Consider the following 19,522-nt stretch of genomic DNA (forward strand, 5'->3'; position numbering starts at 1 on the left):
GCCTACCTGAGTATTGTTACTGACCATGACCATCCCTTTATGACCACAGTGTGCCCATCTTCTGAAGGTTACCTCTAGCAGAATAACGTTCTGTGTCATAAAGCACAAATCCTCTCAGACTGGTTTTTTGAACATGACAATGAGATCACTGTACTCAAATGGCCTCCATAGTCACCAGAACTCAATCCAATAGAGCACCTTTGGGATGTGGTGGAACAGGAGATTTGCATCATGGATGTGCAGCCGACAAATCTGCAGCAACTGCGTGATGCTATCATGTCAATATGGAGCAAAATCTCTGAGAAATATTTCCAGTACCTTGTTGAATCTATGTCATGAAGAATTAAGGCAGTTCTAAAGGCAAAAGGAGGTCCAACCAGCTCTAGTAAGCTGTACCTAATAAAGTAACCGATTTGTGTACGTTGTTGTTCACCTGAGGTTTTATTTTCCAAATTTTTAAATCTGCCAAAGATAATCTAATTTGTATTTGCACTGATAAAAATTTGGAATTTCATATGGTGTCAACTTTTTAATATGGTCTTGATTTGTATTTTGTATGCAGGTGTGTGAACTGTCAGACAGGAACCGGAGCCACTCCACTGTATTTGGCCTGTCAGGAGGGGCATCTGCATGTGGTCGAATACCTGGTGAAAGACTGCGGTGCCAACGTCCATGTTCAGGCCAAAGATGGCATGAGTGTGTTACATGCGGCTGCCCACATGGGACACTACGCACTGGTGGTCTGGCTGGTGAGTTTCAGCAGCTACACTCGCTCTCTGATGATTTCCCTCTAGTGTTATTGAATATATTTGAGTGTTAGAGTCTGCATGAATTAGAAGCTGCGACCGTTTTTTTCTGTATTGTAATGCAGTTACTAGAGAAATTGAATATTAAATAAGAAAACAGTGGGCGTGGCTTATTATTTCTATTATGAGCTGATTGGATGTAGTAGATTAGGCATTTCATTCAGAAAGATTGGGAAAAGGGTGAGTTATTACAACCTAACGACTCCTCCTCTTCATCATTTTTGTTTGTTGTCAAAACTAGAGGGGTGTGGTGATGTTATGTTAACCAGGCCCAATACATCAGACAGACCGACGTAATCTGAGAATTAAAAAAAATATATTTTATCTCACTGTTTACTTACACTCGAGTGGTTCTAAACTTTTATGATTTTTTTTCTTCTTTTTAAATAAAAACAAGATATTCTAAAGATTGTTGGAAAAAAACAGTCACTGCCATCTATACACAAAACAAAGATTTTTGCTGCTGTTCAAGCTGCTTATTTAAAATGAGCTGAAACAACACAATTATTGAATTATGGGGGGACAACTTAATTGTTTTATGTTCAATCTATTTATATTTTTTTAGTTAACTTAATCATTTTGTGTTGGGACAACATAAATGGATTGTGTGGAGCCCTGCATTTATTTACAATGTAGTAGGAATAATTTAAAAAATCAGTTTTTCCAAAATTGTTCAGTTTACCTTCCTTTTGGTTGTTTTTTTGAGTGAGCTATTTATTTATTTAGACGAGCCTTTATTGAGAAGAGCCTTAGTCAGGGAGGTGATCAATAACCCGATGTTTACTACGTCTGAGCTCCAGTTTTCTTCTGTGGAGAAAGGAGAACCTTACAGAAGGACAACCATCTGTGCAGCAATCGGCCAATCAGCCCTGTATGGTAGAGTGGCAAGACAGAAGCCACTCCTTAGTAAAGGGCACATAGCATCCCGACTGGAATTGTTAAAAAGTTATCTGAAGGACTCTCAGACCATAAGAAACAAAATTCTCTGGTCTGATGGAGTAAATGCCAGGCATTACGTTTGGAGAAAACCAATCAACGCTCATTACTAGGCTAATACCATCTCTACAGTAAAGCATGGTGGTGGCAGCAACTGCTGTGGGGATGTTTTTCAGAAGCAGGAACTGTCAGGATAGAGGGAAAGACAAATACAGCAATGTACAGAGACATCCTGAATAAAAACCTGCTTCAGAGTGCTCTTGACCTCAGACTGGGGCGACGGTTCATCTTCCAGCAGGACAATGACCCAAAGCACACTGCCAAAAAAACAATGGAGTGGCTTCACAACAACTCTGTGAATGTCGTTGAGTGGCCCAGCCAGAGCTCAGACCTAAATCCTATTGAACATCTCTGTAGAGATCCGAAAATAACTGTACACCACTTCCCATCTAACTTGATAGAGCTTGAGAGGTACTGCAAAGAGGAATGGGCAAAATTCCCAAAGACAGGTGTGCCAAGCTTGTGGCATCATATTCAAAAAGACTTTTGGGGCTGTAATTGCTGCCAAAGGTGCATCAACAAAGTATTGAGCAAAGACTGAGAATACTTCTGTACATGTGATTTTTTTCAGCTTTTTAATTTTTAATAAATTTGCAACAATTTCAAAAACTCTTTTTCCACTTTGTCATGTATTCGGTATTGTGTACAGAATTTGAGGAAATAAATGAATTTAATCCATTTTGGAATAAGGCTGTATCATAAAAAATATGGAAAAACTGAAGTGCTATGAAGACTTCCCAGATGCACTGTATTTGTGTAAACACTGCTGTTTTGTTTTAAACCAAATTTTTAGAACACCACAAAAATATTTTTATTACTTTCCAATTTTAGGCTAACAGGTAAATCATTTCACAAGTTGGTTCCCTTAACAGAAAAACAGATTGACTGAAAAAAAAAATGGTCTTACACTTTGGAACAGGACAGTCACCATTAGCAGTTAGCTCGTGTGACTCTGTGAGAGGTTTGATGCCTACAGATTAAATCTGGAGCATTGGAACATGATTATTTAAACATTTAACAATTTACGATTTTTATCCCTTTAAGAGTTTATCTGTTTCTGTCTCTGATATGGATCTTTAGGCCTCGTTCACAGACCTGGATCTTTCCTGTCAGGATAAGAATGGAGCCACAGCACTACACTTTGCTGCTAGCGAGGGCCACCATCGCATCGTTGAGCGTCTTTTACTGATGGGGGTAAAGGTTTTGAAGGACCACTGGGGCGGGACGCCTCTGCATGATGCAGCAGAAAATGGAGAGCTGGAGGTTTTTGCTTTATTCCTTGTTCACAAATCACTAATGCTTATCACGGCCATTCACAGGATTATAGAGTTTAAGTAGTGACTGATGTGCTTTGACTGAAGGCTTGAATGACAGCTGTAATGTGTGGTTCCCTCAGTGCTGTCGAGTGCTGCTGAATAATCACATCAGTCCGCTGGAGAGAGACTCTGACGGGTTTACTGCACTCCACCTGGCAGAATACAATGGCTATCATGACTGTGCCAACTTCCTGCGTGATGCTGGAGCTCAAGTAAGATAATCAGTACTTTTTTTCAGAACTAAAAAAACACTCCACCTAAAAAAAAACTCTTAAGAGGTAAATAGTCGGGTTTTACCATTTCTGAATCCATTTATCTGATCTCCAGGTCTGGTAAGAGCTATTCCAGCTAAACTAAAAGAAATAAGGAATTATTTCTCCTGAAGAAAAATATAATATTATAAATATAATATAAAAAATACATTTCACAGAACAATTAATAATTTTGTTAATTAAAATAAAATAATTGTAATTTTAATTTTAATTGCATGTGAAATTGCATAAAAAAGGGGAGACATTTTCTCATTTAATAGTAAAATAATAAATAAATAATAATAATTATAATAATAATAATAAAAGAAAAAGCACAGAGAAAAAAATAAATGTGAATTATGGTTAATAGATCTATACTTTCCATACTAAAAGTCATATTTATAATAGGAGGTAAAACACTTTTCACACTCAATATTTGTAATACTTCCATTTAAGTGCATTTACCCAGATGTTTTATACCCATGAATACTGCTTGTTTTGTTAATGCTCCATCTTATGATAGCATAGCAAACTCTTACTGCCCTCTATTGGGAAACATTCACATATTTCAGATTATAAAATAGTAGCTTGTGTTGGCTGACTCATGCTAGAAAATAGACAAAAGCGAACACATTTTAAGTGCTTTTAGAAAAAATAAAAAATAAAAATAGAAAAACACACCAAGGCCAAGAGAAACATCCCAGCTGATGAAGCTCTTTATTATTTATCAGACACGAGACAGGATATTCTTCCCAGGAATGTCCTATTCAGAAGGCTGGATTACTGATTATACTGATTTCCTTTGGCTTAGTCACTTTATTCATTAGAGGTTGCCACAATGGAATGAATCGCCAACTTATCCAGCATAAGTTGTATGCAGCCCTTTCAGCTGCAACCCAGTACTGGGAAACACCCATACACTCTCACATTCACACACACTCATACACTACATTTCCATTCACCTATATCGCATGTCTTTGGACTGTGAGGGAAACTGGAGCACCGGGAGGAAACCCACGCAAACACAGGGAGAATATGCAAACTTCTCACAGAAATGTTAACTGGCCCAGCTGGGACTCGAACCAGCGACCTTCTTGCTGTGAGGGATAGTGCTAACCACTGAGTCATCGTGACACCTCAGTGATTATAACTAAATATAATTTGATACACGTCTGCTGAGGGTAAACGTGTTTACACATGATTATTTGTTCTTTTGAAGAAAGTTACAAGAACAAATAATGAACAATGACTGGATTGTGTGGTGAACCTGAGTTTGTTATTTGTTCATGTTAATTAGTGCATTAATTAACATGTTACTATATTTGTAAGTTTACTGTACATTAACAAAGATTTAGTATTGCTTAACAGATTGTTAAGTCGTGTGATATAATCCATTGTCAAATACATTAATATATTTATTACATTTAGGATTATTTTCTGTTATTTATTTTTGAATAATAATTGTATACTATAACTATAGTCCTAGTCCTGCCATTTATTTATAAATATATATGTTTTTTGTTTTAGAATATATATAATACAGCACAGGTCAGTGTGTGTGGTGTGATAATCCAGGTTTGCATAATTCGGTTTTGTGGTTGGACTGAGATTTTGATGAGGGTCACAAGTGCCTAATAAGGTTTTGATGATGTCAATCTTTTTTTAATTCTTAATATTCGGTTATTGTTGTTCAAGACAGAGGATTTACATTGTTTAGATGCCATGGACCATTAAATATCCTAGTAAGAGTCTGTTTTCTTATGTAAAGTCTCAATTTATACTGTTGAAAAAAAGATATTATTTAGTTGCAAAAATTTTCTATTAAGTTACATAAGTGCATTTTTATTTATTGCAATACTGTATTTACTTGAATAATTCATATTTATTTATTTGTATTTTGTTTATTAATTTAGTTGTTTAAAAAATAAATATATAATCATTAGAATTATTTGAATAATTACTGTTAGAATTATTAGAAATATTTTTATTGCAAAAAAAGGCTGAACAAATTAAAACTATCAAAAATTTAAACTAAAATGAAATAAAAACGACATGACAGTTTAAAATAAATCATAGATAAATGAAAATGTATTTTCAAAGGTATATATATATATATATATATATATATATATATATATATATATATATATATATATATATATATATATATATATATATATATATATATATATATGGGTACTTGTATTCATTCATTTTCCTTCGGCTTAGTCCCTCATATATCAGGTGTTGCCACAGCGGAATGAATCGGCAACTTTTTCTGCGTGTATATATATATATATATATATATATATATATATATATATATATATATATATATATATATATATATATATATATACACACACACACACACAGTTTTTTTGAGGAGGTACTGCTCCCCAGTAGAGCTTTATGTCTAGCAACGCCCTTGGTGTAGCCTTTGTGCAAGTAACAAGCAAAATTATTGTGCAAGCAACATTAACTAATTAAGCTTTTACTGTGAAGATGGATTAGAATATGAGTAAACATTACAATGATTATGCAGTGCTGAACAAAGTCACTGTTCACCATTAGATCATGTTAACTACTGCATTAAATAACTAATACAACCTTACTGTAAATTGTTATCAAAATATTTCAATATAGTGTCATTTAAAACGTTTTGTTTTGTGTTTTGATTCATACAATGTTTAACTTTTTTGAAGTGTTTAGCAGCAGCTGTTTAAATTAAGCTAAAACGCTATGTTTTACTCTAATTTAAGAAATTAAAAGTTTCACTTAGGCTATATTGTCTATGTGTTGACATTTCATTTTTGAAGTGTTGAGTCAAGTAATTAAGTTAGTTTTCAGACAAAGTAATTAGAAAAATAATAAAAATACAATTTGAAATATTTAAGTAGTAATTAATAACTTTTTAAAGTAACCCAGCATTAATAGAAACATGGTAATGAATGACTGAGTGACTTTAGAAAATGTGTTTTCTCATACTTACGTTCAATATTTAAATGAGATCTGAACAATTTTCTGTTCTATTCTCATGATGTGATGAAAAGTCAGAGGAGTAAGGATTCATTAACTTTATTTCCAACTACAAGTATGATATCAGGCTGATATCAGAATCATAAATCTTAGTACATCGAAAGGTTAAGGCAGGCAGCAGATATCAACATCCAAAAAACAGGCAAAGGTGTCGGGCTAGGAAGCAAACAATCAGACAGTTTAACACAGGTTAAAATACAAAAATAACCAAAAGATAAATTGCTCAGTAATGATCACTGTGGCGAATCAAAACATGGTGCTGACTCTGTCTGTGTGTGGTTTTTATATGTGAGTCAGTAATGTGCTGCAACTGGGTGTGTAATCAGTCCAGGTATGTGACTGTAGTCTTAATTGTACCAGAAAATTCGGGTGATAGCTCCCTCTGGTGGTGTGGAGAATGCAAAGCAGGAGTCTCACTGGTAATAGGTGTACAATACTGAATACGAGTAAGGATTCATAACGATGCCAATAACTGTTATATATTAAACAAATATTTGTTTAGATTTTTTTTATTTGTTGTGTTTGCACGTGTTTTGTTATTAATTAGAAATTTAGCTATTGCTGGGGATTGTTTATTTATGATTATTCACATTTAAAAATAACAGTTTTTACATAGTATATCTATATATACTGTCTGTTTATCATTTAATATATTATTATTATATTATTTATTATTCTGTTTATTTATATACAGCAGTATATATGCGCTCACCAGCCACTTTTTTACGACTTTATTCGAGCCAGGCTGAACCCTCTTTTGCCTTCAGAACTGCCTTTATCCTTCGAGGCACAAATTCAAAAAGGTTCTGGAAATATTCCTCAGAGATTTTGGTCCATATTGACATGATAGCATCACGCAGTTGCTGCAGATTTGTCAGATGCAAATCTCCCGTTTCACCACATCCCAAAGGTGCTCTATTGGATTGAGATCTGGCAACTGTGGAGGCCATTTAAGTAAAGTAAACTCAATGTCATGTTCAAGAAACCTGAGATGATTTGCGCTTTATGAGATGATTCTCTCTGAAAAAAATGGTACAATGTTGTACCAAAGAAGGTACAAACCCTTGTCTCTGGGGTAGAACCTTTTTTATGGAACAGAATTCTACTTTAAGACAAAGAAACAAATTTGTATCATTGCTGTTTGTACCTCTAAGGACATAATTTGCACCATGGGAAATCAAACGAACCTTTGTTTTTTTAAAACCTGCAGATACAATATTGTGCCTTCATCAAAAATACAAATCTGATCCATAAAGGTAACAACACAGTGACAAGACACTTTGTACCTACAGTAACATCGTTAAAAATGCTTACCAAACATTTAATTAAAATGCCTTAAATGCTTAGTTTACAATAACTATAGTTTTATTTTTTACAATTTGTTTGTATTATTGTAATATAGAACTTAATTGATAATGTTTATATGTTTCTTTTTATACTGTTAAATGATGATTCATGTTTTAATATGGAAATTACTCATAAAATCACTTTGCCTTTTCAGTCACATTTATTTTCATAGATATTGTAATAAAGGAGGAGTTGTCCGACACTTATGTACTTTTTATATGAGAACAATTGTGTACTTTCGTTTTAGTTGTACCATAAAAGGTACAGAACAGTATCATAAGAGTTATTTTCTGTACCATATAAGGTACAACTTTTACAAAGGTTCAAAACTGTTCCCCAAGGAACATTATTTGTACTACCGTGTACCTTTTTTTCTTAGAGTGTAGAGATGTTTGTGACGGAAAATCCCAGTAGATCTGGCACCAACAATAATGCCACGTTCAAAATCACTTAAATAACCCACAAGCCTAAATGCTGCCATGTGATTGGCTGATTAGAAATTTGCCTATATATATATATATATATATATATATATATATATATATATATATATATATATATATATATATATTTGAATTGTTTTGTTTATTTATAGATAATTAAATGTAATAAAAGATATATTGTAATAAAGTGTGTATGTATATATATATATATATATATATATATATATATATATATATATATATATATATATATATATATATATATATATATATATATATATATATATATATATATATATATATATATATATATATATATAATATATATATACTTTATTACATTTAAATATCTATAAATAAACAAAACAATTTAGGTTAAACAATGAAAACTTTTTTTTTTTCCCGTTCACTGTCTTGGCTCATATTTAGCAAGTGTACTAATATTAGAGAAGTATTTTAGCGCTCACTTTTTTCTGTCCCTCCATCACTAGAGGGGCATCACATACGTCACTGTTTAATAAATGAAGTGGAAAGTATGCAAGCGTCATCCTTTCTTTTGATAGCATAACTACAAAAGCGTATTAAAACGTTATGCTGGGACAAGCTAATTAGCAAGACACTAAGTACTGTCTGGTTGGCTCATGAAGAGCCGATCAACTATCACTCGCGGCCCTCTCAGTGTGAGCTCCAGAGCCCCAGGGGCCAAAAGGATACAAGATCCCCTGACTCAGGTGACAGAGGCACATAATCGCAGTCAGTGGCCGTTTTACTCGGTTGTGCTCAGTTAATCCAGTACGAAGTCACTGAGAGAGAGAATCGCTGTTCAGTCTGTGTGTGTTGAAGTTCGGTTTGTTTGTGATCAGATCTGACAGCTGGTTTTGTGTGTGTCAGGTCTCCCCTAAGGAGAGTGTGTGCTGTGCTGCGGGGATCTTGACAATAATTATTGTTTACTGGAGGAGTAATTACATAAGATCAGTTTAATTAGCAGCACAGAAAACTAATAAAGGAAAGGGCAGACTTAATGCAAACTAGAACTGGCAGTTTTAATATGCATATTTGAAAAATCAACAACAAGTTTCAGAAATAAATGAATAAGGGGGCTTTTTCTAATTAAACAAATATAATTAAACAAATATATAATATAATATAATATAATATAATATAATATAATATAATATAATATAATATAATATAATATAATATAATATAATATAATATAATATAATATAATATAATATAATATAACACCACCTGTATTTAACCAAGCGAATAGGTAACAGGCCTCCATTGGATTATTACTGCATGATGGATTATTATTTTTCATGTGGAAACAAGTTATTTAACCCTAACTGATGCAGAGAATAGCTTCTCATTTCCTAAACAACCATTTCTGAACTTCTTGTGGTCATAAAAAAGATGTTTCAAAAGGATCAAATTACTCGCATGCATCAAGCAAGCTAAGGAGATTGCTAAAAACCACTAAAACTGTGTTAAGACCTGTCCAATGCATTATTGTCCAAGGGATTGAGACAAAACATCTGTGTAAGCCTTAAGAAAACCACATAAAAAAAACAAAAGGCTTCAATTTGCTGTGATGAAGTGATCACAGATCATCTGTAATGCCTGTCATACAAGCCTGTGGGGCCAGTGCTGTGATTGCGGATGCTGCAACTGATCTAGATTCAGCAATGTTATGTCCCCCAAATATGAGTTCAGCTGACTTACTAAATATACTGAATGACCAGGTCAATCCATACATTTTTTGCTTCCCTAATGGCACGGCCAAGATTACATACTCTGAGTGTCATTAGAATATATTTGTCAAGAGTATTTCAGGGAGCATGAGAGATCATTTTTACATATGGATTGGCCACCACAGAGTCCACACCTGAACCCTATTGAGAATCTTTGGGATGTGCTGGAGAAGACTTTGTGTGGTCCGACTCCATCTCCCATCATCATTACAAGATTTTGGTGAAAAATGTATTCAATCCTGGATGGGAATAATGTTTTGACATCACAGAAGCATATTGAAACCATACTACGGTAAATGCATACCGTGATCGAAGATAAAAGCAGACTAATGACAATTATATGTAATGATAATATTATAAAATAATATAATATATAATAATGTGCGTGTCATGGTGGTGCAGTGGGTAGCACAATCAACTCACAGCAAGAAGGTCACTGGTTCGAGCCTCGGCTGGGTCAGTTGGCATTTCTTTGTTCTCCCCTTGTTGGCGTGGGTTTCCTCCGGGTGCTCCGGTTTCCCCCTCAAGACCTAAGACATGTGGTATAGGTGAATTGGCTGTATGTGTGTAAATGAGTGTGTATGGATGTTTCCCAGTGATGGATCAGCAGCTGGAAGGGCATCTGCTGCATAAAACATATGCTGAATAAGTTGTCGGTTCATTCCACTGTGGTGACCCCAGATTAATAAAGGGACTAAGCCGAAAAGAAAACGAATGAATGAATATAATATTGTAAATTCAACATGAAATGCTAGCAAATGAAAAGATTGGATGAGGCAGTTTAGCTGTATTACATAACAACAAACAGAATGTGCGTGAAGTGTGATCGGATCTGTTGGTCCTGCATACGTAATGGTGTGTGTAAGTGATGTGTGTTGACCTCTGCGTTCCTCGCTCGCTTCTGGTACCCGTGACACTGAGGAGTTAAGTGCAGCTCATTTAAATTTGGGTAACAGCAAATTAGTTACGCTTTAAAACTAATGTGACGCCTCAGAAATTAGAACTGTCTGTTCACACACCATATCGATTTGCCATCAAGCCCTGTTCTGTGATCTTTGCCCCTCAGTGGAATTAAAATCGTTCTCTAACAACATTACAAGACATTTAGTAACTAAAACGCACACACAGTTTTTTGTGTGTGAACTGTGAGGACATTTCATAGGTTTTTCACTTGTTTTATACTACACAAAATATATTTGTCTACCCGAACCCCTAAACACAACCCACATAGGAAGTAGTGCAGTTTTACTTTGTGAAGTTTATTAATAAACTAATTTTGAGAGGATGACGTGCTTATGATTACTGGCATTACTTGCATTATTCAATTTATGATTCACCGATCAGACGATTCCTAGGCCACTATAAACACCCTAAGTTCCATATGACAGCCATTTTCGTTTTGAAAAATACCCCCTTCCACCCCAAATCCTCCTCCTTTCCTAGATGGGTGGCACGGTGGCCAAGTGGTTAGCACTGTTGCCTCACAGCAAGAACATAACTAGTTCTAGTCCTTACCAAGCCAGCCAATGTTTCTATACAGAGTTTTCACGTTCTCCCCGTCCTCACGGGGGTATCCCCCGGGTTCCCTGGTTTCCTTCCACTGTCAAAAAACATGCAACTTAAGTTAACTGACTCATCCAAATCGGCACCACAGACATGCTCCTAGTAAGTAGTTATCTTTTAAGAGCAATCACTATCTGTTCATAGCTGCTAGCAGGGGAGTTCTTAAGATCTACCTGAGCTCAAACTCCCCTCTCGCCTTGCAAACGGGTGGGAGCCCCAGGCTCGAGGATCTTATGAGCTTAGGGCTCTCTCTCGGGACAGCATGCCAAACAAGGTTTATAATCAATCATCAGCTAAGTGTGAACTCTTGAACTAAAAAAACTTCTGCATGATTGATGAGCCTTTTGAAAAATGGGGACAATGTACAATGAAAGTAATTCCTGTCGTATCTGTCATTATATTATAGAAACATTTCATTATATTAATTTGCAGTTGTGTACGAATAACGCAAATTAAGCACTTGGGTAAGACTACTCTACAGATACCTCAAAACAGTTTCTCCAGTAGAAACATGAAGTGAATAAAGCTTGTAAAATCAGTGAATCAATTACTGGAGACTCACTCTCAATAGATCATTTGAATACGTTAGTTTTTTTACTCTAAGACTCACTCTGAATTGGGATTTATTTTATAAAATATAGATGTGAACATAGCCAGAATAAATTGTGATTTATTTATTAATGATTATGGCTCACAAGATGATTCAAAGTTGTTTAATTAACCCAATTCATTTATTAATTCATTCATTTTCTTTTCAGCTCAGTCCTTTTATTAATCAGGGGTTGCCACAGCGGAATGAACCACCAACTTATCCATATGTTTTACGCAGTGGATGCCCTTCCAGCTGCAATCCATCTCTGGGAAATAGTTAACCCAATCTTTAAGTTAAATATGTTTACTAGTTAAGTCTAACAGCTGTGCACATTCTCACTTCTGGTTTGTTTCTTGCAACCTTTGTGTGGGAAGGGTCGAACGTACGCTTCCATAAGTTTTGCACAAACATCACGTTTATAAATAATACATTATTTGAATCAGTTAATCATTTCCTGGAGACTCATTTGAATCAATAAGCTGTTAACTCATTCACAGATATAAGTCTAATTTATAAATGAATTGTTCAGTGCAATTTGTGAATCATTTTAACAGGTTAACTTATCCAATTAGTTTTTTTCATGAATTAGACACCTATTTCTCCCCTTCAAAATAACTTTTTACTCTATTCATAAAGTTGAAAGGTACAATATTTTATTTTGGAATGCTGTGAAGTAAAAGTTTCCTAAAATAATAACAATACTCTGCAAAAGTACACTCTTAAACATGACGTTTTTTGTTTGTTCAAACTAAAATGAGCTGAAACAAGACAATTCTTGAGCTATTTTCCGACAGCTTTATTCTTTATGTTCAGTTCACTTAAATTTGTAAAAAAAAAAAAAAAAAGTTAACTTTCCTTCACCATGTCCCAACACAAATCAATTGTGTGGAAGCCAGCATTTTTACTGTGTACAGATACTTAAAATATGTAATTAAGTACAGCAGTGAAGTAAAATTACTTGCGCAGTTACTGCTCAGCACTTTAAGTTTGTGTTCGTCACAAACATGCACACACAGGTTTAAATGTGTGCTGAGTAACATGTGGCAGCGTTCAGACCTTTAAAGTTGTAAAAAAACAACAGTTCACCTAATCCTAATAGTGAATTATTCATACTTTACTATGAAGACCTCCTGTCTGAGCTGACAGTTAGTGTGACTTAAGCTTTTGGCACTGATGGCTGGAGCACGGATGTGATTCTGCCTGCTCTCATTTTACACTCACTTCTGAAAACCTGACCGGACGACTGTAAGTTATTTCAGATTGCTTACAATAACATAACATAAGCATTGTTTATCTGTTTTTTTCTATTTAAAAAAAATCATTGAGAGTCAGCTGTTATGTAAGAACCGTTCTTTGTTTGTGGTAATTGTGGAGCTTTTCATGACTTTGCTGCATGATGTCAAATTTGTAGGATGGCTAAAAAGTGAACTATAGCAAGTTTTGCTTCTACACGCTTTTTCATGGTCATTCTCTGTAATTATTGTTAGAAGATCTAAAATGAATGTTGGATTAAAATTTTGAGAATATAAAAATAAGTTTTTGTTTAATAGTGAAAATTAGAGAGAAAGTTTCTCATGAAAAAAGAAAAGCTAAAACATCTGGTCATGTCATTTTTATTATACATTTATTACACATATTAAAACACTGTTTTTGTAAATTACAAAAATATCTATTAGTATTTTAAAGTTGCATTGTGAAAATTATTGTTTATTTTACAGTAAATGTATACGTGCAATTCTGCAAATACATATACAACAAGATAAATGCAGCTGTAGCAACTGATTTAAAGTAAGTTACTGGTGAACTGCTGCCAGGAAGTTACTGTAGATTCTACAGGAAACTTTTAACAGTGAAGCTAATGTGTAATCTATAACATATGGTTACTTGTTTTGTATTTAACAACGCCATGGATAAAATTACAAGACTGCTTAAAATTTTTCAGGATTTGCTGGACAGCTTAGTATGTGTTTGAGTTAAATATTAACATTTGTAGTGTTTTATAAAGGTCTGATGACATTTCTTCTAGATATCAAATACATTTTCATTAACAGTGTTTGTTTTTCTCAAACATGCCAACTGGTCAGAAAAACAAATAAAATATTCTGGGTTATTCCACCAAATATTGTTATAATATGGTTATACCAATCTAAACTTTTGATTTAGTTGCTTTTAGGTAATTTTTTTAGTTGTATTAATTTCTACCATTTCATTCATATTCTTTAGTATGATTTACATATCCCCAATGAGGAGTAGGTTTAGGGCAGGAGTTTGGAGGCACGCCTCCTTTAAAAATGTTCATGGTTTTATACAAATGAAATCATATAAATTTATACACATTTGCTACAGTACCTTCACACTTTATCTTTTTTTTCCCTCTGTCCATGTGTGCATATTTTCAGGATTCATTAATCAGGAGAAAGTTCCAAAGAACAGCATTTATTTTGAATAAAATATTGTATCTATACTTGTTAACTATTTAATCAGTCAATTTTTTTTTATTTTCCTGCTTGTTCAAACGACTTATTTAAATGTTTTATGTTTGGTCCACTGAAATTTGTAAAAAAAAAAAAGATTATGTTAACTTGGCGGTTCATTCCGCTGTGGCGACCCCTAATTAATAAATGGACTAACCAGAAAACAAAAAAAATGAATAAATGAATGAATGATTAAGTTAATTTAATCAATTTGTGTTGGAACAACATGTCGAAATTGTGTGGAACCCAGCATTTTTTCATTTATTATAAATTAATGCATTTTTAACTGCTACTTTCTTACGACCACACATTAAACCAGCAGAACAAGATTACCTATAAAACAGTAAATTTTACAATCGATAGTCAGCTAACTTTGAAAGCAAGATCAGAGTCCACAAGTGGCTATAAGAGAAGTCAATCACTGCAGTTGCAGGTATGGGTCATTTGAACCGTCCGATCAGATGACTGAACTCTATAGGCAGTTTTCCTTTGCTAACTAACTGGGAGGTCTGCTATACTAAACAGTCGGAGCTCCTCTTTCACTTTTCTCATGACTTTTTTCACCTCACAGGGGGCTTCAAAACAGATCAGGGTGTACATGGTACTTTAAAAGAGCCTCTTCTTAAGCATAAAAATACATTAATACTGTATGTTTGCAGATAATAAAGAAACGTGCTAAGTGAACATTCTTGTTTGTCTAAAAAAAGCAATGCTAAAGTCAGATATTCTGCTTTGAAAATGTCTGTGTTATGTGCTGAAACATCTGTCTTTGGTTTGGTCATTTAACCCAGTGGTTCTCAAAGAAGGGGTTCGGGACTCCCTGGGGGTCGCGAGACAATGAGCGGGGGTCGCTTGGTGATTTCCAAAAATCTCACATATTTTATTAAACTATTAGAATGATCATTTTATCAATTATTATATGTTATTTGCAACCCCTGGGGTTATTATGCTAGATTAACATCACAGCAATAGCGTTAGTTGCAGCAGATTAATTTTGTATAATATGAAACTTTGACACCTTTATGGCACTCACATATTTATGGCTACGACTGAACAAGGAGGATGATCTCCAAGTGCCTTTAATATTAAAGCAAGAATAGTTTTGTAACATAACATTGTGCTCACTATTCTCATTAAGTGAAGCTAATAATAAATTAAACAAATGAATAATGATTATAAAAAAGATATGGTGGTAAGACTGTTGCACTTTTTGTGTTGCCAATATGCTTATGTTTATATAGTTCTTATTGCTGTAGTGCACCATTGTGTGCAATAGTTGTATGCTCATAACCCCCTCCGAGCATAGTGGGGGTTGCGAGTCACTGGAGTTGTTATTTTAGGGGTCACGGGTTGAAAAGTTTGAGTACCCCTGATTTAACCCCCCAATGCCATTTTAGCCAATTATATTTCAGCACCCCTTGTTGCCTTGGTGCAAAATCGTTTATTTCATTCATTCATTCATTCGGAAAGGCTCTCAAAGTATGCATGACTGTAATGCTGGTGGAGAGTAGCAGACTCCAAAATGAGAGGCAGTTTTCTACATGAGGTTATTAATCAGCAAATAATATAAATATTATGAACTCAAACATTAGGAGATCAGGTTACATTGCAACACCATTGTGTTCCCTAACAACACGCTACAAGACGAGATTTGCACTGAGTGATGTTTGTAAACAAATTTCGGGAATTTTCAGTATCGAACACGTCATCGACAATCAACCCATTACCAAATCAGTGTTGAACAAACCCCTATATATACCAAAGCTGTCTTACCTGCAGCATCTCACGACTTTAGCATCCCTCCACCACCCCGTCACCTCACCTCTTGCATCGAATTCCCGGGGGGAGCGTTCTGGGGCCGGGCTAGACACTTCGCTCGAATACCGATTCCTCTTTGTTCCTGATAAGGGGAGTAGCTCGAGTTTGGGTGTCTCCTCGAGCTCAGAGCCCTCCCCCCGGACAGCACGCCAAATATACTTTATACTTAAACGAATGCAAGTGTGAACTCGTGAATGAGCAATTTGGCTGTTTGCACCAGACGAAACACAACAGAAATTTAAATCCAGCCATTCAGAAGCACATGATATGCACTCACTCGTGAAATAGTAAGCTTTATAATCTAATTTATACATATTAAACCTCTTTAACATCATTAAATTTATTTCAGAGTTCTAAAGTTCAATTTAAAACAGTTTTTTTTTCAAGATCTGAGGTGAACTATCTGCTGCTGCTATTAGTAGCATGGCAACAAATGTCACGTAAAATGTCATTCAAACTTACATTATTAGCATTTAACACTGAATAAAGCACATGAGGTGTAACTGAGGTGATCATTGTCAGTTTTCTGTTGTTCAGCTGCAAAAATAGAAGCCATTTCTAAAATATAAACTTCTGGTGTTGGTTAGGACAAAAAAATCCTTCTATTGCTTGCCTTTGCTTCTATTTAGAACACGATTAAAATCAGCATTTAGGCTCGATAGTCAGGCATACTCACATCAATCTGGCAACCTGCATTTGCAGGTGTTTTGATCCAGAAGTGCAATACCTAGATCAACCACTGCATTTTGCATCACTTACTGTGAAAAAAAAATGTGTATGATGCAAAAATGACGTAAAAAATGATGTAAAAAAAAAAAAACACTGCATTCTCTTTTTACTCCAGCAGTCTCCAGACATTGTTCTTATAGAGGAAGAAAGGACCTTGTTTAGCACAGCCGACCCCTACCAGGACATTGAGGACTTGAAACATAAAAGCAAGATGGAAATCTGCAAGGTGATAATTTTTAATTCTAAATTGATATCAAGCAAACATGACAGGACAAACTTGCTCTTAATGGCGTGGGCTGTTTTGGTGTTCCTAGCAGCCGGTGAATGAAGTTTCCCCTCAGCCTCGTCCTTCTCCAGCATGTCTGGAAACTTCATCTACATTATTGGATTTGTCGCAGGCTAAGAAAGCTGGAGCTGGAACCATTCAGCACATGCAAGTGGCCTCTACAAGTATGAGTGCATGACAATGTTGATCTGAAACCTTTACAGATCGATTGTGAGATTTCCTTAATTCCAAAGGAAATGTGTATCTGTGTTTGATTTACAGTTGTAACTTCATTCAACATGAGGAAGCACCTTGAGGAAGAAGAGGCCATGTTATCTCATAAGTCCATGAGGTCCATGAGACAAGCAGGAATCACAGCGGTCTTCACTGGACAAACAAATGTACAGGTATGCGATAACATCAACATGAAAACGTCAATATCAAATCACACAATATTAATTACTTTTACGTTCTTATAGTGCACGTTTTTCCAAAGTAGATAGCTAAAACACTTTAAAAGCCCGAGCTTTGATGTAACAACGTATGTCAACCTCCATTCTCAAACGCTTTTATTTAAAATGTTGGAAAATGAACATTAGCGAAGCTTTTAAAACTGCCTAAGAGTATTGCTATAGCATATTATTGAATGCAATGTGCACGTGTAGGACATATGTATAGAAAGAGCATCTGTTCTTCACATGCGCTTCATCTCTCATCTTTCTTTCTTGTTTTCTGCCATGATGGCAATGTGTTTGTTAAAACGTAATGCAGGTAAACTCAAATATTGTGACTCAATTATACACAATAGTCGTAAGAACCATTCATAATGGTAACCACACTGACACAAAAGAAGCATTATTTTCACTCTGTTGCTTAACCTCGGAGACACAAGGTTTCCATGGTGCCGTATGCTTCTGGTGTGGTGCTCTGGTGGGGGGCACAAGCCGAACATAAGTGGACTTAAACAGTGACAGAGTGAAGCTGGAACAAAAGCATAATGTGCAATGGTAGAGAGGTAGAGAGTAGAGATGCTAGAGAGATCTACCCAAGATACCCAAAATAAATTGATGACGTGCTGTGGTCTTGGATAAAAGTTGGATATGGCTCATTTTAATTTAATCTAACATGGCAATCTCCTACACATTTTGCTGCAAGCCTTCCTTGGGGAGAGTAACACATGGTTTAAAATTTAGTTTCGAATCCTACAAACATAAATTATTTACGAATCATGATTTCTGCATGAAAACATTGGCACACATAGGTTTTACACACAGAGTGAAGGAAACCCACTGCTACTGAAGGAAGTGAAGGAATCCCACTACTGATACAAATTATGTGATGAAGTAGATACTACACAAAAAAGGATATAATTTCTACATAACATATGTAAGTGCAGGCACAAAGTAGAACTAAATCAAAAATGTAAAGTCTATATTAGTACTCAGTGCAAGCTTGTGGAAACTGAATATTGAACTTAAGGGTACAGTATGTTTTACTCGGAAATGTTTGTTATGTGTACAATGAATCTTTGAAGAAATACTAAAGTAAGAAAGTCTTTCTGATACTGGTGTTATCACCATGCACTGGGAACTTTTCCAGTTGCATTTACACATAGATATTTAGATGACACCTACGCTGTTGTTTTCTAAACTACAGGGTAGAGCTCCTTTAAAATAAATGTGGGACCAAGTTTTAGTGGACTGGCCATCCGGAGCCATATACGCATGTTAACATATATCTATGATCTGGAGTGTTCCCGTTGGTCAGTGTGCAAATATTATTTAAAATTCCAAATATAATAATTTTACATCACTTTTCTATATCGATGGATGGGCATTGCTGATAAAGAGCATGTTTTTGTGTGTATGGAAATGTGTTATCCTTCCTCCGTGTTGAGTTTGATCTAATTCATGTCCTGAAACACCCCCCCTCTCCTGCTTTCACTTCTAATTCCAACAAAGGAAACAATTCGCTTTTTGAATGAATATCCGTTGTGAACAACTCTTGTGAACCATCAATTTCACTGCGTCTCAATGTGCATATCCACCTTTCTGATCTAAATGGTATATAACATTTGTAATATTCGATAATTTAGGGTAAACGATATGCGCATTGAGGCGTTGGTGCTG

General features: G+C 35.0%; 1 protein-coding gene and 1 long non-coding RNA gene across 9 annotated transcripts in view; one reads left to right on the forward strand and one right to left on the reverse strand.

Moving 5' to 3' along the window:
• Window positions 1–19,522, reverse strand: part of LOC148679736 (uncharacterized) — an 807,653-nt gene that overhangs the window by 722,261 nt on the left and 65,870 nt on the right. The gene's annotated exons all lie outside the window — the stretch shown is intronic.
• The window catches only part of espnlb (espin like b), a 59,288-nt gene that overhangs the window by 6,141 nt on the left and 33,625 nt on the right, over window positions 1–19,522 (forward strand). For 2 of the 8 annotated variants that reach the window (XM_087240743.1, XM_087240747.1), the window contains exons 3-8: window positions 563–749; window positions 2,883–3,065; window positions 3,199–3,330; window positions 17,244–17,354; window positions 17,446–17,578; window positions 17,676–17,800. In XM_087240743.1, the coding sequence (XP_087096869.1) occupies window positions 563–749; window positions 2,883–3,065; window positions 3,199–3,330; window positions 17,244–17,354; window positions 17,446–17,578; window positions 17,676–17,800 (871 nt within the window). Of the gene's footprint in view, window positions 1–562; window positions 750–2,882; window positions 3,066–3,198; window positions 3,331–13,207; window positions 13,353–17,243; window positions 17,355–17,442; window positions 17,579–17,675; window positions 17,801–19,522 lie in introns of those variants that run through there. The other 6 variants (XM_087240742.1, XM_087240745.1, XM_087240746.1 and 3 more) reach the window with 6 other exon arrangements.

The sequence above is a fragment of the Danio rerio genome, chromosome 2, assembly GCF_052040795.2.
Source record: "Danio rerio strain M-AB ecotype USA chromosome 2, GRCz13ab, whole genome shotgun sequence".
NCBI classification, from domain to species: Eukaryota; Metazoa; Chordata; class Actinopteri; order Cypriniformes; family Danionidae; genus Danio; species Danio rerio.